Source organism: Anneissia japonica, unplaced genomic scaffold (assembly GCF_011630105.1).
Source record: "Anneissia japonica isolate Jap-2015-1 unplaced genomic scaffold, ASM1163010v1 scaffold3040_len1308831_cov196, whole genome shotgun sequence".
Lineage (NCBI taxonomy): Eukaryota > Metazoa > Echinodermata > Crinoidea > Comatulida > Comatulidae > Anneissia > Anneissia japonica.
Window position 1 is genome coordinate 196,865 of NW_022718257.1, and position 17,612 is coordinate 214,476.

The 17,612-nt window shown below is 32.9% G+C and overlaps 2 protein-coding genes and 2 non-coding genes across 5 annotated transcripts; 2 read left to right on the plus strand and 2 right to left on the minus strand.

Moving 5' to 3' along the window:
• The first annotated feature begins 601 nt into the window (after nt 1–601).
• Nucleotides 602–10,001, plus strand: LOC117110501 (coiled-coil domain-containing protein 177-like). Of its 2 annotated transcripts, none has more exons than XM_033253233.1 (13): nt 602–749; nt 946–1,057; nt 1,700–1,822; nt 2,520–2,686; nt 3,262–3,381; nt 4,269–4,322; nt 5,507–5,632; nt 5,726–5,799; nt 6,467–6,574; nt 7,389–7,491; nt 8,074–8,183; nt 8,810–8,986; nt 9,537–10,001. In XM_033253233.1, the coding sequence occupies exons 1-13, from the start codon at nt 639–641 to the stop codon at nt 9,634–9,636; spliced, it is 1,485 nt and encodes a 494-aa protein (XP_033109124.1). In that variant the 5' UTR covers nt 602–638; the 3' UTR covers nt 9,637–10,001. The 2 variants fall into 2 exon arrangements, with proteins under 2 accessions (XP_033109124.1, XP_033109125.1); XM_033253234.1 differs by having other exon boundaries at nt 1,700–1,804.
• A 199-nt stretch (nt 10,002–10,200) lies between these two features.
• LOC117110502 (neurogenic locus notch homolog protein 3-like) lies at nt 10,201–11,939 on the minus strand. The gene is made up of 3 exons (XM_033253235.1): nt 11,697–11,939; nt 10,924–11,042; nt 10,201–10,478 (listed from the first exon to the last, which is right to left on the minus strand). The coding sequence occupies exons 1-3, from the start codon at nt 11,825–11,827 to the stop codon at nt 10,348–10,350; spliced, it is 381 nt and encodes a 126-aa protein (XP_033109126.1). The 5' UTR covers nt 11,828–11,939; the 3' UTR covers nt 10,201–10,347.
• A 1,175-nt stretch (nt 11,940–13,114) lies between these two features.
• On the plus strand, nt 13,115–13,196 carry Trnal-aag. Its single transcript has one exon. It is a non-coding gene; the product is annotated as a tRNA-Leu (tRNA).
• Nucleotides 13,197–15,474: 2,278 nt separating this feature from the next.
• Nucleotides 15,475–15,546, minus strand: Trnad-guc. Its single transcript has one exon. It is a non-coding gene; the product is annotated as a tRNA-Asp (tRNA).
• Between the last annotated feature and the right edge of the window lie 2,066 nt (nt 15,547–17,612).

Below are 17,612 nucleotides of genomic sequence, written 5' to 3' on the forward strand. Positions count from 1 at the left end.
GGGTAAGCCTAGGCCTGCGTGGGGAATATATACTTTTAACGGCAATCCTAAAAAAAAACTTTAGCCTAGAAATCCACCTGCGCATTTCAGGAAATAAGTACCAATTTCCACTCAAAAAACTAGGCTTTGATAAATCTTAATATAAACAATGTATTATTTTATGGAGTAATTACGATTCTGCTCACCTATTTTCTTAGCTACAGTAGGTAATTTCCGTGCAAATTTGAGCTTGATTTTGAGGTATTATCCACGCAGTTATGGCCAGTATATATTATTCTATTTTATAGATAGGCCTAGGGCTTACACTAACACCAATTTCAATTATCAATTATTACACAATGGTTAGGACAGTAAAAAGGCAGGCAGCACAATGTTATCTGCACATCTATTTTCCAACACAATGAAAATATATACAATGTGAACCCAATTGAAAGTATATAAATCAATTAATATCCATTGTTCTAAAATAGTCACAATCTTGGTTAAGCTACCTCCTGCTAGCTAGGCTAGGTCTGTAAATGATTTTTGTAAAAATAATACCATGGGTTTTATATTGTTATGTTTTTTTAACTGTTTCTTCTAATCTCAAGATAGATTATCTATTTGTTTTACTGTACTTCAGCATTTTAGTGACACCAATGATGTTGAATTTGGACCTGTACAACTTTGAGAGTGTTGATGCTGAAGATTGTCGTTACATCCTCACAAGTCCCCGGTCATTAGAAGCATGCACAAGACTGGGTGTGAAGGTAAATATTCTATTTTTGTAATGTACAGTATATTTTGTATGTATTTGTCCAGAGGAACATGAAATGTTGCCCATTCCATGCCACTCTATCATCGTACACTCGGTTCACCATGTTTTTTCTGGTTATTGGTTTTGAAACTTAATTATACATGTTATACATAAGATTTGATTGACAGAATGTCACACATTCTATTTAGCCTATGGAACTGCTACATAAACCATTGAATGACCTTATTGAAGATGATCAAGGAGTCTCATCACTTAGACATCTTCAAAATCTCTATGAAGCTAGAGAGAGACAAAGGCTTGGTAAGTTAGCATAATTTAAGGTATTCCGAATGAATATATACACACATTCATTCAGACATTAGGCAGAGGTCAGTAGTTTCCTGAAATTGGCACTGTCTTACACACCCCAGCAAGAAAGAAAAAGTCTCTTGCAAACCTACTATTCTCTTACAAATTCAGAGTGTTGAACATATTTATTACCAACATGTTATTTGTCTTTCTGAAATCAGCTGGTGGTTGGTATCACACATAGCAAAATACAATAAAATGGAACATAAAAACAACACTTTGCATTAATGTGTTTCTTTCGATAATTTATTTATTGAAAATTTGTCACAATATGTATAAACACATATCAGGGTCGTGATTAGAGATGACATGGGCTAAAGCCCAACACAAAAAGTGGTCATCTCTAAAGCCATGGCCAACAAAAATATGATAAAATATTTAAAAAGCATATAAAATATAAGAAAAAAGAATAACAATTTAAACATTCACAACATCAATAAAATAATTAAAAAGCAAAGTTTTAAAAGATAATTTAGCTCATGTGTCTGAATATAATTAGATATGCTGTGCTATTTTAGATCTAATCGTAATTTCTAAAACTGCAAACTTCAAACATTTAAATGGTAGTCAGTCTCAAACACATCTAATTTTTAGATCTGCTAAAGGAGTGTCGCCAGATCCGTGAGAAGATAATACACGAGGAGAGGGGAAGGTCACAAAGAAGTATATCAAGAGCGCCATCTGACAGCCTGTATCAAGGTACTTCCTTCTTGGCAGGTATTGTTCTTTATTTATAATTCATTTTGATGCTTGATAAGTGTTTTTCTTATTATTTATATATATTTTTTTTGCTTATGTTTCCTTATTTATTTATTTCATAGGCTTTGTTTTTGCTAAATTATATTGCATTGTAGATCTGCTGTGTTCACTCTGTTTCAGCATAGATTTAGCTTTAGGTGCACCGAAGTTGCACTTACTAAGAGCTGGCTATAGGCCCAGTCTTTGACGTTCATCTGACGTATTTGTGAATTAGTCCAAGCCATTGAATTATTCTACAGCCCAGTGTTTTAATTAAATGGGCTCACAGCCCTTGTCGTCATTTTATTGCATTTCAAATAATGCCATTTTGTAATTGAGATGTATGGTTTACCATAATTAATATATTATTATTTTTTATTTTATTTTTGACATTTTTCAAAATTTGGAATTATTAATTTTGACTAGGCCCCTGGGGACCCATGAAGGCCATAGTCTTGCGGCAGTACCACATGTCCCATCTAACTCGCATGCAAAGGTCATTTGAGGAGCTGAGTGAATTAAAATCCAATGCTAGCCTTTTTGATTTGCATGTATGGATGAATAACCATTTTTACCTTGTACCTTGTATTTTTTTAACCGGGGTCTTCAACAAAAATAGTAGGAACATTTCCTCTCTGCTGAACACTCATTTATTTCTACAATAACATATTTGTAGGTGACGTGCTCAGTGCTGATGAACCAGCCCAAACACTGCGTGATCATGTCTTTGTGGCTTGGGAAGAAGACGCAAAGAAGCAAAGGATGCGAGAAAGAAAATTTCAAGAAAAGTTGGCAATGAGGAATGAACTCATACAAAAAGAAAGATTGAAGCAAAAAAGGGTGGTAAGAACATTTGTTATCTTTGCTTTAGTTTGTGAAAATATCCTTTTTGAAATCATACTTTGTATAGCTAGATTTTAGTTGGAAACTGAGAAAATATTATTTCTCCTCCACCCCATTATTAAGCTATATTCTTTTTCTAAATGTCAATGCAAGATATAATAAAAAATTAAAAACAAAACTGAATTGTTTCAATATAAGTCTTGTTAGATAGATAGATAAACAGTTTATTTACAATTTAATTAAAAATACAATGCTGAATTGTGATGGTATTTACAATAGTTTATTTACAGCATTTACATACAAGCGTACAAAGATCACAGAAATAGATAAAAAATGAAATTTCATTTTTGAAAAATATAATTCAAATTTTAAAAACATCAAAATTTACTTATTATTTCATCAGATATATAAAAATATAAAATTTGCATTTAGATAATTAATATTAATAATTTTTTTTTTAAATAATGTTTTTGAAGGTTTAACAGAATTTTTCACAAACAGTATATCTTTAATGTTGGGCATTGCAAATTAAATTGTTGGTTCAATTAATTTGTATTTGAATGATTTCTAAATAGAAGGTGGCACAGCAATTCATTGAACATGAAGAACAAGCTCATCTAAAAAATGCTTTGAAGGAGATTGAGCAGAGAAATCTCAGATCTCAGAGTATTTTAGAAGAACAAGAAAAGATAAGGGTAAGCAGGTTTAGTTGAGGGTCAGTAAAAGTTAAGGGTGAGTAGAAGTTGTCAAGGTTTAGTAGGAGTTGCCAAATTTAAGTAGGGGGAGGTGATGAAGGTGAGTAGCAGTTCATCGAACTTTGAACTTCTGTTTCAGGGGCACACACTATCTGGTTGTGCATCCAAATTACAAATAACACATAATAATTGAAAATGAATAAATAGTGAATGTTTATGAGTGCAACGGAAAAAATATCCCATGAGCGAAAGATAGCCTGCCCCACTCAAAGAAAAGAGTGAATACTTGAGGAGTGTATGTGGTGTTAAGGATGGTAAGTAGGAGTTGATAAGTGTGAGTGGGAGTTAATATGGCTGAATGGTAGGTGATGAGGCTGTGTTGGAAATGCTTAGGGGCAAGTTTGTAGAAGGTATTAAGTTATATATAAGAGTTAAGAGTGAGTAGGAGTTGAGAAACATTAGTAAGATTTGAGAATTTTGAGTAGAAGTTGGTGTACGAGTTTGTTGCATGATGCAGAAGGTTATGAAGGTGGGTAGAACTGGACAATTTTAAGTTGCTAAGAATGAGTAACGTCAAAGAGTATAGACTGTCTTGATTTTGCATGCATGCAACGAAATGAAAAAGGGTGCCTTATTAGAATTTGAATAGAGTTCAAAATTTGTGAAGGCGTTCTTTAGACATAGCACGTGTTCGATACAAACAACTTTTACGTGTATATCTTCAAAATTGAAGGACTCGCTCTAGTTTGTAGGTTGCACTTTTGAGATAGGATTCCGTTTCAAGGAAACCCAGACAGTCGGACCCCTTGCCATTCTATACTTTTTGGTAACATTCAAGACAAATTGTGTAAAATACTTACACTGCTTTCCTGTTTATTTTTCAACAGAGACATCAATTACTGTTGAAACTTGAAGAACAGAGGCACAGAAAAAAGAAACAGGTATCTAATTTATAAATGTTATTGGGGAATGAGGAATAAAAATATGCACAATTGTGTTTTTTTATTTGATTGGTCAGATAAAATTATTTAAAAATTTAGAAATTAATATTATTGAGTACAATTTTGTTTATAAGGGGACTGAATACATTATTTTAACATGGTTTCCTGTTTTGTATACTATGTAGGACTAGGCCTATGTCTACCGTCACAACTGTGATGCTATGAAGCATGAGCATAACTACCTTGGCGTTATTATTCAATCAAACCTAAAATGGCATCTGCATATTCAATCAATTTGTAATAAAGCCAACCGAGTACTTGGTTTTATTAAACGTTTCACTGGTCGATCAAAACTTTCACTCACTATGTATAATAGTCTATGTCTTCCCATATTAGATTATGTGTCCCCAGTATGGAACCCCTATATGGAATGTGATATTGCCAGGATTGAACGCATTCAGAGAGATTTCACTAGGTATTATTTTGGCCAGACTTGTTCTCTTAGGATTGGGGATATTGGATATGTTTCCTATGAGGACCGGATGCTGAATTGGGTTCTGTTTCTCTTAAAAAACGTCGGAAAGTCATCGATATGTGTTTTTTTTTTTAAATTGTTTAACAGCCCAATTATTAACATGTTTGACTTCATTCTTAATGTAAGAAAAGAATCTCCTACTCTTTGTAATAGAAATCCCCGATGCAACGAACTTGCTCATTCTTTTTGTCATAGAATTATTGACTGTTGGAATTGCCTTCCTTTACATGTGCGTAATGGTAATTTTAATTTATTTAAGAAATTTGTTAAGGAATCGTTCATATAACTTTCTTGTTTGACTATAAGTTTTACTGATGAGTGCTTGTGGATTCCAAACATCTATTGTACAGGAACTCCGTTCCTTTTGGTATGCCCGCCTCCCCACTCGCCAGCAATCTGTATACTCTTTGTTTCAATGGATTTTCTTTCAATTTTAATGTTTTAATCTTGTATTGTATATTGTATATACATATATATTTTTATGGAGGAAATAAATATAATAATAATAATAATGAATATTCAAACTCTCTCTTTCCCCAATTTTAAACTCTGTTCAGACAGAGGGGTACGTAGTTGGGAGATGTTACTGTACAGTTACCTTGAAATAATTATTAGGTTTTATGTTGTATATATTGTTTCCCTCCAACAGGAGAGAGCACTCAAGCAATATGAGGAAGACATAGAAGATTACCAGCACGCCATTGAGAAGCATCAGCATATGAGGCTAAGCAGGGCAGAAGAACAGAGGCTCAAGGAACTGAAATCAAAGCAAGTGGTAAGGCAACTCAACACCTTTCTTAAAAGAGAAAATTTTCCTTTTGCTACAGTATTTAAAATATAATAATTGTAATTGAACTGTTTTTTGCAGGAAGTTAAGAACAAGAATAGAAAAAAGAAAGTTTTCCATCAAGCCAGAAAGAAATGTATTGATGAACAAAGCAGGTAATGGAAGTTTCCAGAGTGCCAATCAAACTGACAGGCCAGGAATACAAACATCACGAACAAAAACACCTTTTTTTCTCGCATACAAACCTGTTTGCATATATTTTAACATTAGGGAGCTTTTGATTGCACGACGACGGTAGGATGAAGAACGTAATGGCATCACTAAAAGTCTTGCGAGAAGGTTAAGTTCTCTTCGTCGCCACTCGCCTTTTTACCTCCACATTTTGTAACAAAAGATGTGAATTTTAACATTTCGCTGGAGTAGCATATTCCTCCACTTTGACCTGTGTAGCTTTCATTATTTAAGTTGTTACCAGCATAATAATTTGATCCAAAAAAAGCAGCTATTATAAAGCTCTTCAGCAAGAAACATTTTTTCTTTACTTAGCCAGATAATATAAGTAAATTTATGTGTACAGTATATAAAAAAATTTGTGTATTTTGAACCTTGTTTTATGAACCTTGTTTTATGAAATGTTTTATTTTGAACCTTGTTTTATGAACCTTTGTTTATGTATTTATATTTTAAGACAGTAATTGGCAGAGTTTACCATTTTATGTGGTTTTTTTTTTAATAATTAAAAGTAATAAACAAATACGTAATAATTTTACAAATTTAACTAAATGCATTGTGATTATTTTATGTTTCAATGAATGTTTGCAGAGAGGATCAGAAAGTTTTAGAAGAAAACATACAATTGAAACAGATAAACATGGACAGAGTGTACAGGAACCAAAGTTGGCAGAAGACCCAACACATGCTAGAAAAAAAGTATGTTTCATTTGTTAAATATATTACATTCATTTAAAATGAAAGTAATTTCTAGCAATAAATGACTTCAGATACATAATTCCTGGCAGTAGAAGAGAGAATACAGAGGTTAATAGGTCAAGAGGTTCTAGATCATACATCATCATTTTTTAGAGATATGTAGTTTTACTGGTGAGACCAATGACTACTTAGACATATGCTGTCAGTGATCAAAAGGGGGGTAATCACAACATATCATAATTTGATTTCCCTCCAAGGGGATCATATGTATTAAGTTTAAATGACAAACATCAAAAGAGTTTTCTGTCCCCTGATTTATAGAAAAATGATTATTAGCCAATGTAAGATTCTATGCAAATTATATGTAAATGTTATTTATGTATTTGATAATATGTCAAGAAAGTAACTCTTCCTTTTAATAAATTACATAAATCAAATCCTTATTTCCATCAAAACAACTACAACGACGACGACTTACAATAAGGTATTGTACTCTGTATACACATTAATACACACAACATTGCGAATAACCAAATAAACACACCCCACCACACCCTGTAATATAATTTAAATAAAATTCAAAGCAATTAAGTAGGCCTACTAGAAATTGGCATTTAAGCTTTTATATGTTTAAGAATCTGTGCTTTATATGTGATTAACACTGAGATTTTTTTACACAAAGTTAACAATTCTGAACTTAATTAGCAGTCAGTTTCGGGGTCTATGGGACAGAAGAGTATGCTTATTTTAAACAACTCTGTTTGGATTTAATTCAAACATTGTGCTTGAACTTCATAATTTTCTTTATTTTCAGACAAAAGGAAGCAAAACAGAAACTGAAAAATCAACAAACTCAAAAACAGTACCAAGAGGACTTAAAAGACTGGCAAGCAGAGGTCAAAAACTATGTCACAAGGGTAAAACGAAATTTATATTTTTCTAAAATCAAAGCACATTTTTTTTTTTTTTTTAAATTTAAATAATAAGTAGATAGCACTTGTAGACTAACTTTTGATGGGTTTTTTTTAGGTTTGCATGTGTCATGTGTATGTGTGGCAAAGACAAGCCAAACTAGTCGCTCGTTGCAAATCCTGTTTTGGAGATAATGGCCAAAACATGCTCGAAATGTCAACATTTTGGAAATCTATTTTGTTGCACTAAACTGAACTTTATATATCTATACATCATGCTATGCTGGTATTTTCCCATTTTAAATGCTAAAACAATTTTTAATGATTTGGAGATGGTTTCTGCCCAAGAAATGCCCAAAATCGTAAAGGCTGATTTCTCAAATATTGTTTTTGAAACTGCTGTATGTTTAAACTCCTGTAACTTTATAACAAAATGTCAGATTTAAAAACATTTCCTTTCTTATCCTTATTACCTTTCTGACCTTTATTTTCATTTATTCATGAAAACAACCATACTCCTTGGAGACAAAGTATTAGTTATAACGAGATGCCTTCAAATCAAAATAATTTTTTTTTTGCTTATTGAAGGCCCAACAGAGAGCATCGGTGAGAGGTCAGTGGACAGCCGAGCAGAAAGCACTTCGAGCTCATGAATCAAGAGTAATGAAAGAAAAGACACAACAAACACTTATGAAAAAGTATGCATTACTTCCTACATTTTATTCTTAATTTATATTGTACGTAGTCATCACGCTCCCGTATAACATCTAATATGAATAAATATCATCTTTATTATGAATAATGTCAGGCTTCATTACCTTGTTTAGTGAACTTTAATATTGGAAGATTTCTCATGTAGGAAAAAAGCATCGAGTCAGAGAAAATATAAATTAAATTTTATTGATGAACTATGAAAAATGTATTAGTGTATGAGGTGGACAATTTATTATGAATAATGTGAGACTTTATTACCTTGTTTAGTGAACTTTAATATTGGAAGGTTTCTCATTTAGGAAATGAGTTTGCGAAAAAGCATCGAGGCAGAGAAAAAAAAGAGAAAATTGAATTTTATTCATGAATTATAAAAAGGTATTAGGACAATTTAATCAAGAGACCCCTTAGGCGTGATCATAAAGATGTTGCGATGAAAAATCCAGTAATTGGTTTAAGATTAGCAGTCATCCTCATCAAATCTGGAGAACCATTTCACAATGATGAATTTCTTTTAAGTAATCCTACCAAGATTTTTAAGATCAGTTTCTTTTTTTTTACATGTGCCATGTATACTGCCGATTATTTTGATGTTATTATCCTCTGATTTTAGGGTACAAGAGGATGATGATCTCTACAGAAAATATTTATCTCATCAAATTGCAGCTAAAGATGCTCGTAGTAAGAGATTTTCTGAACAACGAGAAGAGACGAAGCAGATTCTGCGCAGTGCGGCTAGGCGGTCCTCTTTAACATCATCAGGAGAATGTACAAAGACAAAAAATTCCAGGTCAGCCTCTTTAATCAGACCTAGAAGTTACCAATTTCCACTATTCCCCTGCTAGCATCCCTTTCCATGTGTGTACCAAAGGATAACCATGTATAGTAGGTTGAAATGCCAATGGACTGAATACATAGGCATTTGACTTAATGCCGTGGTTAATATGAAGGAGCTTCCAATTGCACGGCGACGGTAGGACCTAGAATGTTATTTGCGCATGTGAGAAAGTTGAGTTCTTAAGTTGAGATTGGTCCAAATCTATGTTGTGCAGATAACATAGAATGCTTACAAATAAGTGAATCTGTTCTGGCATTATGTCGTTGGGCAAATTGGAAAGCTCCTTAATGAGAATAGACCTCAATATTTGCTAAGGACTAGCATTATTATTTTACTGTTCTGCACAAAAGGTAGTATACTAACGAGATAGGACCGAGGCTTGTGATGACATTTTGAGGCCCAGTTTATCCATAAGGCGCTAAAAGGTAAACTTGTGTTTTTAAGTTAGGTTCTTGCAAATGTGAAAGGAATTAATTTATTTAAACATTTTTTTGTATTACAGATCCTTTGATAAGATGGTGAAAGATGCCGAATTGAGAGGTAGTCTTAGCTCTGGGCCTCAGCTGGCACGAAAGAATGTCTCCTCTCTATGGCTTACCTGAATTCAAGGAATTGAACATTTTAATGGGATGAAATAAAAAAAATAAAAAATAGTAATTTTAACTGAATTACAAATGTATTGTTCTCTGCCATGACATCTGCAATGACATAATATAAATGTCAAGTCTCGCAGGGCATTGGTTAAAAATGTATAAAACACATACTGTACTCAACTTACTTTGGATATATTTCAAAACGCATTGGAAGATGAGCCCTAAAAATTGTGATGGGAAACCCACAACATTTATCGCTCAGCCACATGCTTTTCGTATATTAGCAAATACTCATTTGATGTGTCGCATGGTATTACTACTACTGATTTATGAAATTTTGATGTGCACTCGCAAAGGATGCTTTTGAGTTTTTGAGCTGCTGAGAGTAAATTCATTTATTTGTGGCAATCCACACTTCCCTTTGCCTTTTGTCATTATCTATTAATTTATGATAGATCCTCGTTTATTCATGGGGCAAGTACAGTAAGACCAATTGTTAAGGAAACTACTTTCGTACCAAAAACAGGGATTCCAAAACTGTATTTAAAAAAATTATCATATCAATGTATGCACTGAAGCCATACTTAATTTTCTTTATTACAAGGTTGAATAGTATTACAATGAAATACAATTTGTAAATTTTATATGAATAAAGTGTACATTTGTAGATATATAGTAGTTGCAGTCCTTAAATATTTTATTATATTATGATTTCTTGAACTACGGCAAAAGACAGCGAGCCCCACAATTGTTGCAGTCCGTACCCGCAGCACAGAAACTCGTTGCTGATCCTATACCACCATCGTTGCACAACAGGTTAGGCTTGTACGGGCAGTTGTTCTTACAGACCACTGAAAAAAAATACATTCTGCTGATTACCCTCTCCATTTGACAACTTGCGTGTCACTAAATATTCAAAGCAATTCTCATTCGAAGTGGCATGATCAAATTATTTTAGAGTTATAATTATTCACAACAAGAATTACATAGATTTCGTCTACAATATATAACAACAGTTTGTATCTCTGTAAAGTAATTTTGAAAAAATTTACGGATTGAAGCGATTATAGCAGCCGATATGGTTTTCTTTAACGACTTTTACGCTTGTACCAAAGCATACATAGTGCAGTATGAAACAAGTCAATGATCCCACTAGCAAAAGTCATGTACAGTTAAAAAAAATGCGTCCTACTAAGGTGCGGCTATAAGTATTTTATGTAAATACCTGAATAAGAATACATTTAATTTATGTTTTTGACATTGATATTCATATAACAGAATAATAAGTAAACTTACATGTTGCCGGTGGTAAGCAATCGTCACACGTGGGCCCCATCCAGTTACCCTGGCAGTCACATCTGAACGAATTAGTTGGTTCATTAACGCACACCCCGAAATTGTCACAAGGATTCGAACTTAAAATAAGGAAACACAGAAATAATTATTTTAAAGACCAGTTTACGAGTTAGTAAGGATCAGAGCTAGAGGCCATCAACAAAACCAGATATTTCTAAGGCGAGACTTTAGTTACTAACAGACTTCTCAAGTTAGTAAAATGCATTTCAGTAACCATGCTTCAAATATCCGTAGTAAATACAAAATTTCCGTAGCACCTAATAATCTGTCTTAAGGTACAGGATAATAACAGCTGTGGAATTTCAAAGAAACGGGACAGGATGAAGATTTACGGCCAATTTTTCTTAGTTTTCATAATAATATATCAGTAATCTGACAAGTATGAGTTGTGTGGGGACAATGTAACCAGAGATTCGGATGGAAAAGTGGGCCTAATTTGTTCTGGACTTTTACACCTATTTATTCATGGATCTAGTAGGCCTGTGGTAAATGTCCGTAGTAGGCCTATTTTTGTCCGTAATTAGGCAACATTTCCGTAGTACCTATTGAAGTTCCGTAGTAGGCCTACTTGGGAAGTCTGCTAATTTGATTAGGCGTTGCCTAAATATAAAAAATTCAATAACAATACTGTAAAGTAGGACATCAATATTCGGTGGCTATTCTAACCATATGGACAAGTGGTCCAGAAGTCAAACAAAATAGATCTTGCTTACCCACACGGACAGTTTCTCATGGGCGGGGTCGGAGGTTCGGTATAGGAATACGTAAATAGTGCTGAACGTCTTGCTTCAACACAGAATGAATAAACTACAATAAAGAATAAGCATTGTATCATGCGCTCCATTTTTGCAGACGACAACAACTTCGTCAACTCTTGCCTTGCTAAAACCGGTGTGTGTTTGCTTTAGGAATAAACTAAAACCGGTGCGAAACACCACGTGTCATTCCGATGAATTAAATACCAATCCAGGTGAACGTGCTGAACAACTTCTGGTACAAAAGAATGTCGACAAAAAAAGACTGGTTGGTTAAAGTGTTTTATGCCAATAATAGGCATAAAATAATATTGTTCCTTCTTTAATTTATTGTGTCTTAGGAAAATTTAATATTGAGAGTTTAATATTGAGAGTGGTAAATTATTCCAGAGTATAGGACCAGTGTATCTAATATTGTGTTGAAAATAGTTTGTGTTATGATTAGGTATGTGAATGTCATTTCTAGATCGAGTATGATAATCATGTATGGAGTAATTTAGGGTAAACATTTTACTAAGATGATTAGGGAGAATAAAATTAATGGCTGAGTATAAAAAAGTACCTTGTTGAATTCGGTTAATGTCAGTGAGTTTGAGAAGATTTAAATTGGAAAATAAGGGAGAGGAATGAGACAGTGGTGGAGCGCCAGATATGAATCTAATAGCTTTTTTTTTTAGAATGTGGAGTTTGTTAATGTAGGTTAAATAAGTATTGCCCCAAACGATATTGCAGTAGCTCAAATAAGGAAGGATTAGGGAGCAGTAAAGGATACGGAGAATATTATGGGGTACAAATTGGGATAATCTGACAATAATACCAAGGCTTTTTGAAATTTTATTCTCAGTTTCATTGCTATGCTTTTTCCATGTAAGCCCGCTGTCAATATATACCCCTAAGAACTGATTGAACAGAGGGTATGTCATAGCTGTCAATAAAGATTTTAAAAGGGGTGGTATCAATACATTTTAACTTCTGTGGGGTCCCAAACAGGATGAAATTACATTTCTTATGGTTAATTGAAAGTTTGTTAGCAGCAAAGAATTGGGATAAGGGAATCAGGTTGGAGTTGACAGTATCAAATAATGATTGGATATTATGATCAGAACAAAACACAGTGGTGTCATCTGCATAAAGAAAAAATTAAGTAACTTTGAGGATTGATTGATATCATTGACGTATAAAATAAAAAGGAGGGGCCCCAATAAGGAGCCTTGAGGAACTCCACAAGTAATGTGGCAGTAATCAGGCAGGCGCTCTGTGGTATTTGATCATAGTTATGTTATGTGAGGGGGGTTTGTATGTAATAAACAAAATACTAAATATAAAAGAGAATTGTAACAAAAAGAGAAATTAAAGAATGGCAGACAGTACGTTCAGGTAGCGTGGCCGAGCGGTCTAAGGCGCTGGTTTAAGGCACCAGTCATTTCGATGGCGTGGGTTCGAATCCCACCGCTGCCAAACGTTTTGTGGGACAGTTGACTTATAAATGTTTTGTTTTGTTTATCGATAGTTTCCACATAACAATTATTCTCAATTTTAGTTTAAAAAATAATTATATTTGAAAAGTAGATGTGGATGGTGGCTAAAATAAGTTTGAAAACAAACTTTAGGATATGACCATCATTTCAAATAAATAATAAATCGTCATCAACAATACAAAGAGTTGTATTGATTCATTTGCTTAAGCAGCTTTGACCATTTTCTGTATTTGTTTTGTTATTTTGGTAAAATAAATAAGCGAAACGAAATAAGATCTAGGCTATTTTCTTTTATTCATTGTATCTGATTTTTAAAAATCTATGTTTATCTCGATGTATTTTAGTTTAGATATCTTGATGCATTTTAGTTTAGATTAATTTTATATTTTAAGTCTCTTGATGATTGTTTCTTATTTAAATTGTAAGTGAACGCAGCGTGATTTTGACGTGTGCTGCTGGTAAGAAAGATGTTCACTAAGCGATGAACAATAGGTCTACCTGATGATAAAATGAGTACAGGGTACCTTCAATCCCATTGCAGAGGTCTGCTGGTGAAGAACCTAATAAATCCTAATAAAGTGAGTTTAATGATAATCTATTTTACAAAGAAATGCAGTGAAGGGCCGGCCTATTGGTCCTTAAAGTAAAGTAGGCTCCCTAATAGACTGGATACTGAGATTGAACCGATTACCGATTAAAGGTAGCTGGATTGACAGTCCGAGAACAAGTGCTCAACCGGAAAAGCAACCAATTACCGGTAACTTCAGAGCAAATCTCATCAAAATTTGGTACTTTGTGTACATGAGGTGTATGCACTTTGATACATTTAGTTTGTATTCAATTTTCAGTGTATGGACATTATTATATACTACAGGATTTTAAAATTATTCATTCTGATTGTCCGAAATATATCAATTTTAATTCCTTTCCATAATTCCATAAATAATTTATCTTAATAAGCAATTTTTCATAAACATGGTAGAACTTTTGACATTTGTTTGTCTTTCATTTTTAATTTTAAATTTATTTTATTTGTTGCTTTTGTTCGATATACGGGTTTGTGATTTTTATTGGCCTGTATGAATTTTTATCAATTACGTTAATTATATTTCTCGACTTTGTTTAGCATTAAGTTAAACATTCTAAATTGTATTTCTTTATATGCTTACTTTTAAATTTACTTTATTGTCTGTAAAAAATGTTAATTTGGATGCACGACTATTATTGTTGTGTGTGCCACCGATCTTAAGGTGTTATTCCTAATAAATTGATTGATTGATTGATTGATTGATTGATTGACAGAATGACCATTTCAAAGTCCTCGGGCGATCATGACACAGTATGTTTTACCGCCAGTAAGTTACTTGGAACGAGACTAAAGTAAAATAATCATTTACTTGATAATACCTGTTTTTATTCAGATGGCAAATTTTGAAGTACGTGCATGTACAAAATCAGATGATAAAGGGAGTGTTGTCTTAATTAAGAGAATCATCTTTAATAATAACTTTGTAATAGCAAATACCCTTGTCTGATAGGCCTTTGTTCATTTCTAAATATCAGTAGGACAACTTGCAGTCATATTGTTGCTCAAACTAGAAGTTGAAGATAATATTCTAGTCTCATGGGGTTCAAGAGATTAGATAGATAATACTGCAGCGTGAAACAACTCTAAACCCAATTTCAATCGGTATTCAATATTTCAAATGTGTCCTATTCGTTCATAAACGAATAAAGGCTTGAATCACTCTTCTAATGCAGGTTCGTTTGTGCATTGATATTGGAAATATCGTGTTTTTTCCTTCTTATTCGTAAATTTGTAATGTTTTCTCTTGGTTTTGTGCCATCAACTTTTCTGTTGTTTTAAATTGCTTTTGATGTATTTTTCTAAATTTAAATGGTGATGTTGATTTTATTCTCTTAATTTGTTTTCTCTTTGCAGTATTTGTTTATGTTTATACACTCTGTGATTGAGCATAAAATAAAACAAACTACTTAAGAGTGAATTTAAAATTCAAACATTGACCGATTTATAGGAAAAAACTAATATCAACAGAAACAACAAAATACACTTTTCAATAGCTTAGAAGTAACCAGAAATACATACATACTGCACCATAAAGGAATTGCAAGTGCATACCAATCAATAACTATCCTAATTCTAAGGACCCACTGATGGTTTTTGCTAATTAACTTTAGAAACAAAAATTAAGAAAAAAATGTAGGTAGGCCTTTTTTTTTTCAAGAAAAGCAAAGGCCTCCCTGGCGGGGAATTAAACCCCGGTCTTCCGCGTGACAGGCGGAGATACTCACCACTATACTACCAAGGACCAGCTGCAAGTAATTGAAATTTATTTACCTCTGTATTGTTGGCAATATTGTCATCATATCTGTCCTAAAATAGTGTTCATTAAGATTAAACTGACACTACGAACGGCATCTTTTATGGTTTAGGGCAAGTTAACAGTCCACGACCGAGGTAGTCAATCGAGAGTATACATTTAAGTCTATGATTTATATTTTTTATGTTTTTGAAGATATCAACTAGCTGTAATGTTTCTTTGAATTATTTTTAAGGATCAAAAATTAAAAAGCTCTATCGATTTTCTCAGACTATTAATGTCAGTGGCGTTTCTAGGGGGTGTGCGGGTGGAGGGGGTCGTACACGCCCCTCCAAAAATTACTTGCACCCTCCCAGGCGCCCCCAAAAATCACGATCAAATAGTTAAAAATCACCTAAAATCACCTTATTATGCTAGTTAGCTACCCCTCAACTGATCATCGAGCCCCTTACTTCACCTTCTCCTCTCCCCCATCAGCACCCCCACTTAAAGACTCCTGGATACGCCACTGGTGTTTGTAGGTATTTTGGTGTAAACCACTTACAGAAATTATTTTAATATAATTTTTAAATTTGAAATTTATGATAAATTTAACTCAAATGTATTATATAAGATAATTAGCCTATTTGTAATTTGGTCAATATTTGTAATTAATAATTTAACTTCAGCATACACAGTGATTCCAAGTTCCTTTTCCGTTTTTTTTTTTACTCTATATTTCCATTTTGTTTTTACCATTATTCCTTAATTATCTTTCAATAAATGTCCTTATTATTATCCTTTCTTACGTCCTTTTCATTTTATTTTTCATCCTTTATTTTCCTTCTATTATTTTCCTTATCTTATCTTTATTTTTTTCTTGTTGTCTAATATCATTACTTAAGTTTTTGTTATCTTTTCTTTTCCTTTCTTATTTACAGTATAGGCCTATTCCCAAATATTTTATTTCATTTTCCATTCTTTTATTCCCTATCGTTTTCTTTTCTCTTTTTTTCATTATAGGCTATGTTTCCTTGTCGTTTTCCTTTTTCTTTCTTATATTTTCCTTTCTTACATTTTCTTTTCATGTTTTTTTTTTATGTTGTGTCATTACTTACCTTTTCGCTATCTTTTCTTCCCTTTTTCTTTCTTATTTATATTCCAATTGATTTATTTGAGTGAATGACTAACTATTTCAATCATTGAGGACTCACTGATGGTTTTTACTGATTAACTTTACACATACACACAAATCTACATTTAATAGGCCTTTTGAACTGACAGACGGAGATACTCTCCACTATACTACCAAGGACCAGTTGAGAGTGGCTGTAATTTATTTACCTTTGTATTGTTGGCAATATTTTCACCATCTCCGTCCTAAAACTGTTCAATGAGATTAAAATGACACTACGAACGGCATCGTTTAGGCAAGTCAGCAGTCACAATCGAGGAAGTCAATCAAGTGAACATTTTTAACGGCAATTAAAATATCATTTTTATAAAGTATAGGATTTTTATTTGTCATGTTCTTGAAATGTGTTTGAATCATTGTTATGGATCAAATTTGGAAAGCTAGTTTACAAAAAATTTCAAAAAAGTAAACATAACGTAATTAGCAAATACCTATTTGGCTATTAAAAGCATTGTCTATAGAATTTGCGTTTATTTTTTGTAAGCAGTTATATTCACGCCTTTTGTTCACGCCTTTTCAGTGATACGACTGCACGTTGTGTAAAGTGCTATATAGGCTAAGTTTTACTATTGTTTTTATTTGTTGTTGTTGACATCGTAACTGCCGCACCACATTATCATTATTATTTGGCCATCATCATCATTATCATAATCATTATCATCATCACTCATCATCATCATCATCTTCATCATCATTATTATGCTTATTAATATAATTATTGCCCTTATAATTAAAGTTTTTATTCGTATCCTTTATTGCCAAAATCGAAAACAAAAAGCAAACACAATGACAACTTGGAGAGCAGGCAGGAACCTAAAAGTAAACTAAATCACTGTGACAAAAGTTAAGGTTCCTTACTCCCAAAGTAACATAACAATTA